Source organism: Diuraphis noxia, unplaced genomic scaffold, assembly GCF_037042655.1.
Source record: "Diuraphis noxia isolate RWA-SAM2 unplaced genomic scaffold, SU_Dnox_SAM2 contig0002, whole genome shotgun sequence".
Lineage (NCBI taxonomy): Eukaryota > Metazoa > Arthropoda > Insecta > Hemiptera > Aphididae > Diuraphis > Diuraphis noxia.
This window is the reverse complement of record NW_028301712.1, coordinates 16,253,746-16,268,407: the sequence shown is the minus strand read 5'-3', so window position 1 is coordinate 16,268,407 and position 14,662 is coordinate 16,253,746. Positions and strand designations below refer to the sequence as shown.

The 14,662-nt window shown below is 30.0% G+C and overlaps 1 protein-coding gene across 2 annotated transcripts in view; it reads left to right on the top strand.

The window, feature by feature from the left end:
- Positions 1–14,662, top strand: part of L (zinc finger protein Lobe) — a 125,260-nt gene that overhangs the window by 93,611 nt on the left and 16,987 nt on the right. For both annotated transcript variants that reach the window (XM_015511558.2, XM_015511566.2), the window contains one exon: positions 7,312–7,607. In XM_015511558.2, coding sequence (XP_015367044.2) covers positions 7,312–7,607 — 296 coding nt within the window. The remainder of the gene's footprint in view (positions 1–7,311; positions 7,608–14,662) is intronic.

The following is a 14,662-nucleotide window of genomic DNA, read 5'->3' as shown; positions in this document are numbered from 1 at the left end:
TTCAACATAAGACATTCCTAGCCTAGGCTATCTAAATCTACGGATATTTTGCAGTTTACATAGTTTTAAACTATTAAGTACTGCGTTTTTTGTCCAGTTCAAAAACCAGGAAAGGGTGGTAACTGTACATCACAATACTGCCACCAACAAACTATTACTACCTAGACTACCTATTAATAATAACAATAACAATATGATTATAATGTTTTAAACTGCCAAAATAAACTAAAAATAAAAATAACACAATCTCTGATATGTGTGTTTTAATCAATATTATATTGATATTTGAGACATCAAGTTTAATTTTTATATTTAAAACTTTTTGCTAGTTCTATAATTCACAAATTGCAAAGAAAAAAAATGTGGAGTACAAATATTTACCTAATAAAAGAAAAAAAACAGATAACAATAAAAAAAAAAAGCTCACATTTTAATCTTATTACCTACCTACTTAATACATATTAAGTATTTATATATATATACATATTACATACTATGTAGTATAACTATATAGGTACGTGGTATTTTAATGATTTTGTAATGGCCTGCAACTATTTTGGTTAAAATCGACAGTTAAAAAGCTGAATTGGTATGCCTGGTGGGAATACTTATTTTTATACTTCATAAATCTGCTTATTCAACTTCAACAATTTTTTCCATGCTGGTTTAAAATACAATAAAACAAGATTATGATAGAAATGAAGATCTAATAAGTTAACACGCTGGGTATTTTATACAATGCTATACCAAAAATGTCTTAAATATTTATTAAACTTTTAGAATTTACTACAGTTGTCAATATCCAGTTTTGTTTTTGACATTAATGTTTTAATCGTTTTATACGCATTTAGGTACTATTTAATACTACGGTTTTATAAGCAAAATATTATAATACGATATCTGTAGATAACAGTTATGATTTAAAAGTAAAAATCAATGCAAATAAAAAACCAACAAACTTAAATATAATTAATATTTAAAAGCATGTAGGTACTAATATTATGCAAATGTGTTAATGTTTCACCAGAAATATAATAAAGTATTGACTATATTATATGTATTAGGTAATAGACAAATTGGTAAAATATAACCTGAGAAAATATATAATTTAATGTATTGTATTTAATTCTATTATTATTATGTTAATATTATACATATTTTATGCAATCGCATAAATTAAATAAATAAATTAATTAAAAATTGATTAAATTTCCAGTTAAATTGTCGATAATAATTATAAATATCTAAAATCTAGACAATATTTAGAGTTATTATAATATCTTTAAAGTTTAAATGTAGTTGTGTACAGACTTAGACAAAATACATAAGTATGTTATTTTTGAATTACGGGTGGTAACAAATCAGAATTAAATTTTTAAATTTAATACAATTTAATTATAAATATAAATTGAAAACATATTCCGAGCAAAATTTCATCCTATAATGTCTTATATAGGTACTTTCATATATTCTTATATTACAATCATTGAAATATAATTTACAATTGCTTTTGAAATTAATGTTTATGATTATTGTTTATATTATATTATTTAATATAAATAAACTATTTGTTTTTATTAATATTATAATATTCTCCCCTTAAACAAAGACCCGTGGGCGTTATTTAGTGTTACTTAATGTCGAATTTATAATATTTATATTTATTATTTAAGTAAACATTGACGTAGGTATCAAATATGATTGACAATAATATTTGTATTCCGATAGCAGGGTCAAAATATTATCTAAAATATTAACTAACCAGTAACAATAAATGAATAATTTCACATATCCGAACAAATCTGTCAAGCACTTGGACCAAACCCACAGGATGTAAAATACTTAATTTTATTCTTAAAAAAAAAAACAGAATTATACAATTTAATTTAATGTAGAAAATTTATACTTAAAATACTAAAAGTGTAACCAAAAAAAATTTATTTTACTAATGGTCTAGTTGTCGATGTACTTGGATCAATAAAAAAAAAAATAATAATAATAATAATTGAATATATACTATATTATAATATTAATTATACAAAATAAATTATGCTAATATTACGTTATTTGTTATTTGTTATTTGTTATTTGTTATAGTATATATATATATATATTGGGGGCCGGAGGAGAAGTATTGGCAACATAGTTCCTTCTCCGGTCCTCGATACCATAGCAAAAAGAAAAAAGTATATATATATAAATTATATATGTATACTATCACTTATTAGAGACTAACAATTTAACTTAAGTAAAATAAATGAACAATATATTATTCAAATATAAAATTAATAACAATCGGATTTTAATTAATCTATCATGCAATATAATAATAGTGTTTTGTATACAAAATATATAGGTATATAATATTATACAATTATATATAGAAAATTTCAAAAATGATAAAAGGCTAAATATTAAATATTCGGTTACCTTTTTCCAGGCGCTTATATTTGTAAGGTATTGTAAAATATTTTAATATTGTTATTGTATAAGACTCCCGTTAAGTAGGTACCAAGTCATACATATTTTATACGTAAAAAACATTTTTTTTTTTTAAATTAATACAACTCATCATGTAATTATATTTTTATTATAGTACATTTAATTTTAAGTTCAATCAATATATCATGATTTATTGTTTTCATAAAAATGTTTGCATTTTTTCAAAACAGTAATTGACTAACTGTATATGCCATAATGGTATAGTTTACCGATATATTAAAATTTTTTAATAAATTCAATTTATTAAAAAAATCAAATTCATATCTTCATATTATATTATAATGATTATTGTTCAGTAATGTTATTATTTGTACAGTATTTTACCTAGGTATATGGGTGTGTATAATTATTATTATGTCATTAATATTGATTTAAATAGTATGTAGTAGTCAATAGGTTAGGTTAGCTTATAAAATATATTAAATCTTAAGAATAATAAGGAAATATTTACAAGTTTTGAAATTAATTGTAAAAAAAAAATGTCACTGCTCATACCTTAAACTCAAAAGTATATATTTAATATATTATAATATAATATAATATAATCTTAATATAATTTGTTCGTAAAATAATATTTTTTAAGATACAGCCACTAAGTATTCAAAATTTACTTCAAAGCGTTTTATTTTCATATTTGATTAGGTGCTTAGTGCAGTTGTTGTAGGTATATACTGTAAATATAACATCTGATTGATGCTAAAGGATATGAACTTACAACTGTACGTCTGTACGATCCAACTCTGTTTATCTAGATTCTAGAGTTAACTATCGGGTAAAAAGTCGCATTTTTATGTACTCTAAAATAAAATAAAAAACAGTGCTGATATAGTCTACCCAACGGGACGCGTTATACTAAATGACTTTTATATCCCCAAGGTCTCAAAAGCTAATGCTTACACGAACTTTACTCTAAAACATATCTTCACTCTTCTACACCCACCTATCGTAACGCGATAACCTAGTCAACCAATTTCGTTCCTATAATGGTCCACTGTTCCCTTATTGCGGCGAGAAACACCTCAGGGCCAATAACAACGATCTCCGCTAACCCTCTGCATACCGCCATCCCTCAGTCCGGCCGATTCTCTAATAAAATTAAATCGCCAACGTCATATACAACGAGTATAATTCAATTTAAACAGACTTTTATTAGAACGAATTTGGGTGTCACGAGTATATACAATGTCAATAATTATTAATAATCGAGTCACTTCGCATCATGTAATAACTATGCGCATTATGGGTCAGGTGGCAATGATGGAATACAAATAATTTTCGTCTTTATACTCATCACATAGGTATCGAATCGCTGGAGGTGGCGACTTGTTAAAATATTTTTTTTTATTATTATTATTAATTAAATGCTTCAAATACAAAGGTTTATTAGCCTACAATGGTAAAATAATTTATTGCTGCGTAAAATGCTAAAAACTAACAAATGAAAACAAATTAGAACTGTACTGGCCCTATTTATTATTTTATAATACGAAGTTTAAGTCTTTAAATTTTCGGAAACGTTCGCTTCATATTTCTACTTTTTCTTTAGTTCAAGCTCTGTGACGCGTATGGAAATATAAGTATACAAGTTGCAGTGTTATACTTATGTGTACAGACACGATAAAATGCGTTCTTATATTATTTTAATGTATTATATTATTTAAAAAAATAATAAGCAACCGGTAGACGTTGGGCATGTACTCGTATATGCAATTGTGCAATGAAAGATGATTGAGGAGACGTAGTCGTGTTTATACATTATATTCAGAACGCGCGGCGAGGGAAGGGTGAAATAGGTCGGAGGGATTTTATTCGTTTTGAAACGGAATATTATTTCTGTTTTACAAATAGCGTCCGGTCATTAAGCGCGATTAATAATCTACGGAACTACGGTGATTATATTAAAGAGACTAAAACGTGATGCGACGGCTGCTATTACACCAACAATAATAACGAATACTATAACTGCAGTACACATTATAATACATCAGATACCTGTGTATAGGACATATAGGTATATAATATAATATACTTGATATTTAAATATACGAATTATATGTAATGTTAAATTGTGTGTTATGACGTACGTACGCGGTGTAATACCTACGATATTCCTACAAAACGCACGCACGACGAACGCGGAAAACGATGACGATGACGGGACAGAGTAGGCGTGTGTGAGGCACGCGTAGGCAACTGCAACACACACGGCCACCGTCATACGGATGCGGAGACCCGTCTCGCGTAACGATAAAAATAATAATAATAATAGTACAATAATAATTGACGCCTACTGCACCACGCAGAGATGCAGTGGTGGCGTTGCTGCCATCGGCGCGTTTGTCGTCGGCCAGACAGTAACGATAATAATATCGCACGCTCCCCTTTCGCGACTTTGCGCTGTTATAAATCGTCTAAATCGTCTTTATAGATATTTATAATATAACAATGATTTTACACTGCCGGGATTATCGCATAAAGAAGGTAGGTACCTCAATACGGTTAATATAGCAAATATATTTACGTGCTGTTATATCAATTTATTATTACTTGGCGCTAAGGTGGATAGGTGGAATAATTATATTATATATTCATATATAAATTAAATCATTGTTAATCACGTGCAGTCATTTCCATCGTACTTAATAAGTACTACTTATATTGTATAATATTACGCGTTTACGTTATGACTACAGGCTACAGCGTGCATTATGATTTCTGAAGTCGTGGTTAAGTACGTTAAAAAAAATTTTTTTTTTTGAGATTACCTATTATAGCATTATAACATATATATAGTATATATATTTAGTATTTTAAGGGGTCGCGAAAAGTTAAAAGTTATAAGAGCTGCAGTCGTTTAAAATTCGTTATCCGTGTTAATTACAATTTTAATTCATTTTTTTTTCATAAAATAATTTGATAACTTACTAACAATTGGCCGTCATAATAAGCTGTCATATTATTATATATTGGTTTCAATTGTTATCGTTTTTCTGTTTGGGCTGCGTGATCTGCAGATAACAGGTACTATAATATGTATTGTCTTTTGTTATGAATTATGATAACTCGCTTAGGTTTAACTATTTAAGTTAAGCGATAAACTGATAAATGTACATATAGGTAGCTTAATATATTAAAACCGATTTGTCTAAATAAAAGTTGATCGTGAATTCTTTATTAAATTAGTTCTCATAAAATGCAGTTTTTAGTATCAACGTCTGAAATAATATTATACCTATCTATAATAATACTGAAAGAGGGAACACGTAGGTGGTAAGTAAACCATATCGAATAATATTTGATTACAGAGAAAGTTAACAATAAAACATTGGCTTAATATATTTGATGTTTAGTTGAAATAGTCCGTCTAGTCAGGTTGATCTTTCGTATAAATAAAAATAAATATCATGAGTAATAGCCATCATACCTAACTCATAATATTACTCACGATATTCGTTTTGACGAATCTAAGACACTTACCTTTTGGTCGAGAAGGTACTGTCATACTTTATATTTTATTTTTAATTATTATTAATAATAATATGTGAAGTAAATGTTTAGTGAATTATTAACAATTAAAAAAAAAAAAAAAAAAAAAAAAAATGATAGAAGTTATAACTGTGGCATATTAGTCGTGAACCTTGTAGAAAAAAATGTTTCGTGTTTATTTAATGCACATAACAACTTAACTATTAGTAATTGTATTGCGATAAAATACTAAAATAAAAATATTAAGTTCTTTGGATACACCTAACATGCAAAATACGTGCTCATTGGTACATTGCATTGGTGATTTGCTGATGGGAAAAAAATGATATGATGTATTTTGTTCGAAACACATTACACTGCGTTGGGTAGTTATGGTAGATATACTTGTGAATATCATATTATTTCAATAATTGCAATAATATGACTTACCATTTGTTACATATTATATACGGAATTTTGTCGGTTCACTGATATTTATTACTTGTATTCATAATCACAGAGTACTAAATTATTCATAAGTGATGCGATGATAATCATTTAATTGTAACTTTATCGTGACAATATCTTTAATATAGATATTATTTAATAGATCACGTACCAATGATCTTTCGTTTTTTTATTAATTCATTATACTTGTCCATAATTCATAAATTTTTAATACATATAATTCATATTCCCACGTTTCGAGACTATACGTACAGCTTATCATCGATGAGAAGATGTTGTCGTAATAATATCATGATCCTGATACTAAACTCACATTGTATGTAAGTATATAGAGGCTGTATCTATTTTAGGGCACTTGGGAGTCGATACTATATCGTATTAGTATAATCATATTGTTATAACGGCATCATATCGTAATAGTGTTATATTTATACTTGTTTAGTACTCAATGTAGTTTAGTTCGTTAGATCGATAACCTGCACACATAATGATAATATACTGTGTTATTAATACATCGGATTCCTCATCACGTTTTTGATTAATTTTTTGTCTAAAATTTCATAAACTTAGTTGTTTGCTTGAATACTCAACGGAAATAAGTTATCAAACTTTTAAAATAAATATAGATGAATAATTTACCGTCTCTGCTCTGGTCAATTGAAACACGAAAACACTAATCATACTTTTCCTATTTTGTGCATATACATATAATACAATTTTTTTTTTTTATTCACTTGAAATATTTTGTCGTTTTAACGGGTGAATCGATATACCGGTCCATACATACAGTGATGCTATACCTGATATTAGATACCTATACTCGCAAAACCAGAGCTATTATGGTATGGTAATTTAACTTGTACTGATTTTCCACAGAAGCACTGAGTGGCGCGGGCGAGGCGAGCACCGAAGAGGCAGCTTCGTCGTGGAGCTCGGCCGTGTCAGAGGACCACACGTCGCCGGACAGCTGCGCCACGAGCAACAGCCGGCCCGGTTCCACGGTCGACCACCGACGCGATCGCCACAGCCGTCCACCGTCGTACGCCACGGCCGGCGCCGCTGCCGTCGCCGCTGTTACAGCCGCAGCGAACGCCACCGACACCAACCCGTACGCATGCCAATACTGCGACAAGACGTTTCCCCGGGGAAGCTATCTGAAAAAACACGAACAGGTGGGTTTCGTTTTCGCTATTATCTAGTTTTGTTGTTGTTGCTGTCTCACCTAATCTACCTCTAAGCGTAACAATTACAACCGTAAAATACTATGTAATAGGTATACGCGTCAGAATATCAGATTATTAAGACAAAATACAGTTTTGAAAAAATATCGATTTATAAGTTCTGTATAGTAAATAAATTAAACATTTTAAAAATGTATTAAATTTTACTTAAGTATTACAAAATAAAACAATTCAGTATTTTTTAAATAATAATAATAAACAATTTCTGGTGTAGGTACCTACTTGAATTAAAATTCAAAGAAAACATATTCAATATTTCAACAATTTTTAAATACCTACCTACCTAGCGAACCGAAAAAAAATCCTATTTATATTATATATCTATTATAATATTTATACCAACATACTTCTGAGAGAATTAAGTCTCTTGCATTAATTAATTCAAATAAGTCACAACAAAATAATACCATACATTTATGAAAAACGGTTGTGTCTTACGCTGTTTATCTTATGAATTAAAAAAAAAATCAATTTTCAATCATAAGCCAGGTAACCATAGACGATCAAATAACTCCTTCTTGCTTCAGTAAAAATATCTCAGATCCAAAAATTAAACATACACATTATAATGTATTAAAAATAAATTTCCCTTTCACAAAAAAAAATTTATATTTCTTAGGTTACACCCTCTATGTTGGTTAAGATTGGATATAAAAATGACATTTTAGAAGTTTAAAATATGTAATCAGAATTATATATAGAATTATGCATGTCACGTATATGATTAATTTTTTGTCTAAAATTTCATAAACTTAGTTGTTTGCTTGAATACTCAATGGAAATAAGTTATCAAACTTTTAAAATAAATATAGATGAATAATTTACCGTCTCTGCTCTGGTCAATTGAAACACGAAAACACTAATCATACTTTTCCTATTTTGTGCATATACATATAATACAATATTTTTTTTATTCACTTGAAATATTTTGTCGTTTTAGTGGGTGAATCGATATACTGGTCCATACATACAATGATGCTATATACCTTATATTAGATACCTATACTCGCAAAACCAATACTTAAGACTCTACTTTATTAATTAATAACGTTAAACACTTCCATTTTAAAAGAAAGTTTACCTTTGATATTTTTTTTTTCAAAACATTTTATATTATAACCATGGTATCGCACCGGATATTTTTATCCTGCAGCAGATTCCTGATTCACATAGGTACAACTGATATACTAAGATTATCATCGTATAATTTTACATAACTATTATATTATTATACTGGAAGGGTGCTGTCGACTAGCTTGACGAAATTTATCGTTTTTTCAAACGTGGTGGAAAACCGTTCATCGAGGGGTCGGTGCAGCGTGTGCTGTAAGCACTTATATAATACATTATAATGACGATATGATATTATTGCATTACAATGCACTCGGTGCGTGTAATTTAGTGCGCATGCAGCTGGGGTGTTATTCAAATAATATTGTTTACCTATGTATGAAAGTAGGTTTACCAACGATGATATTTTTGTTTTGTATTTATTTGGTTTTATTTAATTCTTTTAATATTCAGTGCATGCGTGTACAAACACAACAATAAACGACCTTTTCCTTGAACAGAAGAGTTTTGTTTTTATTTTGTCTTTACACTTGTGTGTTCACATCATACTATTATTATTATTATTATTATTCAAATCTATACCACATTACTCATATATAAAGTAAATGAAATTTTTTTAATTTACACATTTCTTGCTCTATAATATATACAATAGGTATACAACCATACAGGTGGTCTGAAAGTGTTCACACGTTTTACTAATAAAGATGACTTCTGCGGGAAAAACTCAAGTCAAAACACAAAATAATACGAACAATCTATAAACTCTTTTGGATTTAAAATCATACGTTATCAATATCAATGAACACTTCAAGATTGCACTTGTTTCATATAATATGAGAATCATAGGCGCAAATATAGTGTTTGAAATTTGGGGAAAGCTGTAACTCAGGTCAGCAAAAACTACACACGGGTAAGTTCTAATATATTATGTCGTAATATCATAATATTTTTCCTGGGAGTGTGGTGGTGGGGGCTATAGAAACTCTATAGGGGGATAAACCACTCCAGCCCCCTCTATTTGCGGCTATGATGAAAATAGTTACCGCGCGTCATTGTACGTATTTTTTCGTTATCAAAAATAAATCTATGCTATCAGCTGGCAAAACAATGATTACAAAAGAATACGTTGTTGCACTGCAAGTTTTATTTAATACCACATTTAATGAATTATACAAAAGTAAAAAACTTAGCTCAATATACAACGTGGCGAATATACAAAAAAGTCTTAGGAACTCACTCTGCAGTCTGCTGTATAGTAAAAGTCCACGTGTATCACGACACATTGTCATCGAGTAAGTCACAAAAATAGTAGTTTAATATTTATTACAAAGTTGAAGATTGAAGTTATAAAACATCGTGTAAACACTAAATAATGATAGGTGCACCATACATATTAATAAGAAAAAAATATTGTAAAATAAATTTCGCTCTAAATTTAAAGTCATCATGCAAAATCTTTGAGTATATTATTTTTTATATATTTTAATAGAATATCGATTTAAGAACGACTTACCAGATTCAATATTTTAGATTTTTTATTATCACCAGATGGTGTAATTATAGTTTCTTACGCGTAGTATATACATAATATATTAATATGAATAGTTGCATCGTTTGTTGGATTAGCAGTATAAAAGGGGAGGATGATCACTGAGCACCTTGTGCAGTGGCTGATATTATCTTGCGTACATGAGTATATAATATTATAATAATAAATGCCACTATTTATAGGTATAACACAAGTACCTACCAAATAGATATAGATAATAAGTTATACATAACTTAATGAAGTTAACTTACTACATGTAAGCATTCCGCAGTGCGAACATAGAATGACGTGGTGATTACAAGTTATGTATAATACATACATATATAATTATATACCTTAAATTACTATATTGATTACTGGAAGAAGAAGGCAAACGGCAATTTATAACCGAGGCCTAAGATCGACCCCGGCCTCGTCCAATAAGGTATGAAGGCGCTCAACTCTCCCGAAGATGTCCACGATACCTATATATTGCATTATGTATATGTACGCGTATAACATTATTATATAGAGTGTCATGTAGCAAAGCACACGCCAAGTCGTCGTATTATATTAATATTATTGTTTTCGCCGTGTGTGTTTATTATTATTATTATTCGCGTTTAACACGCGGCTTTGCGTGTGACCTAAAACACCAAGTGTAGTGTGTCTGTGTGTGTCGTCTACGTCGAACGCCCGCGACCTCCGTTCGATGGTGCGGTCGCATGTGCTTCGAAAAATCGCCCATATTATTATTATGTTTACCACCGTCTGTGCAGCATCTGCTACGAGATTACCATTGGGATCCCCTAGTGGCGCAGCGGTTAGGAGTAGATTTCTGTTTTTTTTTTCAACTCTGTTGGTTCACACGTTATCATTCGTATATTAATATTATATACGTATATAAATTACTATAACTACAACTGCGGTATACGTGTACATAGTGCATAAAAAAAAATTTATAAAAAAAAAAATGCTCGACCGATTTATGTACACACTATACACATATCATATACATAAAAATTGTGTGTTTCGTTGTGTATAATATATATGTGTGTGTGTATAGTTATTAGTTATGTATCTTACATCACAGTTTAAAGATTTCCCAAGACCACGCGGGGACCACGCGAGATAAAAAAAAATGCGTTGATGATAATTTGAATTATACAAGTGATTTACGCTTAAAACCCTTATTTCGTTTATAAGAGAAATTCATTCATACACGATACACAATAGAAAAAAAAAAATTATACATATCAAGCGCCGTTTAGAAAAATATCAAATTTGTTACTATAAGACAGCATCTTATATTTTATTATATTACTCACGCATGTTCTCTACTTATTTAAACAAATTCTTCAAATTTAAAGAAAAATTCGTTTATAATTGATTGTACACAAAAGCTAAAATTCACAACAAGTAATAACCTGTAACTAATGAATAGTGTAATAATTTGTAACTTAAAATTATTGTTAGAATTTTGATGATAATATTATAGCCACTAATGGTTAAAATACGGTAGGTTAATTAAAATATTATTGATCGGTTAAGAGAAAAAAAAACATTTTTCTAATGCTGAATACTGGTTGTCAGATATCGGAATAAAAATTTAGATAGGTATTTCGACATCGATAGGCTAGTCGTTGAGTATTTAACATTAATTTACAACTAATCTTCTACTACAGCATCCAACTACTAAAACTGACACCGTGATTGTTGATAAGTAAAAAGCAACAATGGCTTTGGGAAGTCACTTAAACCCGTTTAAAAGAAAAGAAAACATTAAATTCTTTTGACGTAAATTATTAAATGTGTTAACCGTTTTCTTCAGGAGTTCCACGCTCATCTTTATAATAAAGTTACGAGTGTCTGTAATATAACTATTATTTGTTTACTTTCTTTATTCGATACAGCATTAAGAAATCAATTTTTACAACAAATCTTAAAAGTTCCACAACATACAACATAGTTGAAGTGCATCAAAGTTATTTTCACTCAAAAATCGTTGTTACCCGATTTTCACTAAAGTCAATACCTATAAGTTATTAATATAAAATTCTTATACTGATCCATTTTGAAATAATACGAATACAGTTTTACTAATATTTGGATAAATAAATTATGTTTTTCGTATAGTTTAAAAATCATATTATGCATATAAAGACAAATACAAATGTAAAATATAAACAATAAGAATGCCTATACCGTCGTATTCTTATCGTACCTTATTTTGATGGTAGGCCACTGTTTAAAAGAAGAAAAAAATAATTTAAATTATTTTCACTAAAATAATAAATCAATAAATGAATACTAACTATTAGCTAATAGCTATCTAATAGGCTATTATAGGAAAAAATAAAAATCGCTTAACAACATTTAAAAATAAATATGTCTGCCAATTATTTTTTAAATCGTTTAGCACCAATGAATTATGATCAATGTTATTGTTATCCGAGTGAAAAGTGGAAGCAGCTTGTGAATAAATCACATGTATAGGTACTTTTATTTTTATACAAGAATGGGAGTCAAATGCGGGTGCTCTGGGAGGTAACTCGGGTTACCCCTCGGGTTGATATGACAGTCGTCAAAAATATAATAATATTATGTTCGTTTAAAGAGAACAATATACATTCGTATTGTCATCGTTTATCGTTTAAGACTATAAGATCGAAAGATACGAAACACAAAAACTATTTTATCATTGCTCAAACACTTCCGCGAGTGTATTTTTTGTTTTCATTTCAGACAAACAAAAAGTACCATAGCAAGAATCGTTCTTAAATGTATTTGTCTTCGATTGGAATTCAAGGAAGTAAATATTATACGATTATCGGTATTACATAATATTATTATTTACTCTTGTTGTGTATTATATTATACTCAATAGTACATGGGCGTGGGTGTTTTTTTTATATACGAAACGTGTTTGCATTTTATATGACTCTGCCGTGTATATATATATACCAATACCTTCGTAAATAATATAATATTTGCGCAGACACGATTGATCTATATATATAATATGACGGACAAGATGGACGAAACTGTATACACCTATACTGAGTCGATCAAATGTCACAAAATAAAAAAAAAATTGCACTTGAACAATCTGTAGCGCGACGGCAGTGCACGTAACGACGTCATACGTTGCGTATGCATTTAATACATGTGCATTCCTAATATACCTATATAAACCTGTAATGCGTTTCTAATGCGCACGAGGAGAACGGCGGCAGTCCCAAAGTTGCAGCAATGTGCAGCATCTGTGGATGGAAACGGCAAAAAATAACAATATATTGTTATGTTCTCCTCGTCACTCAAGCACTCTCTTTCTCTCGCCGCCGAGACGAAGGAGCACGTCTGTCAGTCGTCATCGTCGCCGCCACTGCCACTGCCGTCGCCCCTGGGTGGTTGGTGCTCTCGAGCTCGCGCGGTGTCCTTGTTTGTTTGTAAATGGGCTCGAAAACTGGTTTCACGTGTATTATATTATCATAGGTATATACGCATTTTTATTTATCGCCCGGGGCCTACTTTTATTTTTATACGCGTGCTTACATATATTATTATCATCGTCATACACACTCGCACACAGAAGGGGACGGAGAATAGAAAAAAAAAATAAAAAACAAGCGACCCGTCGACACGATCGCGTTGGTGACATATTATTGCCGGACCCGATGCCATCACGTCCGCGTCCCCCTCGTCGCCCTCGCTAAGCAGAGCCGAATGGTTCACACGAATTTCTGTTCTTGCGTCCTTTTGCCGCCACACACACACTAAACGTACCTGCACATTATGATTTTACTAGATAGGTAGGCACTATTATTTTATTATGTAATCGCGAGGACACGCGGCGAGTGACTATAAATACGGTTCCACTAGCATCAAATTTTATACGGCCTGTATATAATACCTACTATGATATGATATTAACAAAGACAAAAGATGCGCACGGGAGATCGTCTTTATGTACACTTGTTATTATAACACCTGTATGTACATATACGACGAAAACTATGAGATAACCTGCACCACCGCCATCATGTAAAAATAATTTAGTTAAATCATACTATAATGCACACTGTCAAACATACTGTGTTCATGTGTTTGCTGGCGATCTCAGTGAGACACATCGCATCGAATCGTTCGAATGCATTTTAATTAAATCAAAATCGTTCTAATAAATACTGATATACTCCGAGCTTGGAAATATTTGTGCTTATTTATCAAGATAATATGATAAATTATTATACATTATCGGCCACGTACATTTTTCGGTTGATAATATATCACCTGCTGTGTTAAAATGATTAACAGTGGCGTGAAAAAATTGAAATAAGATTATGGTATACTTAGTAATCGTAAATACCTAGTTCGAATAGAA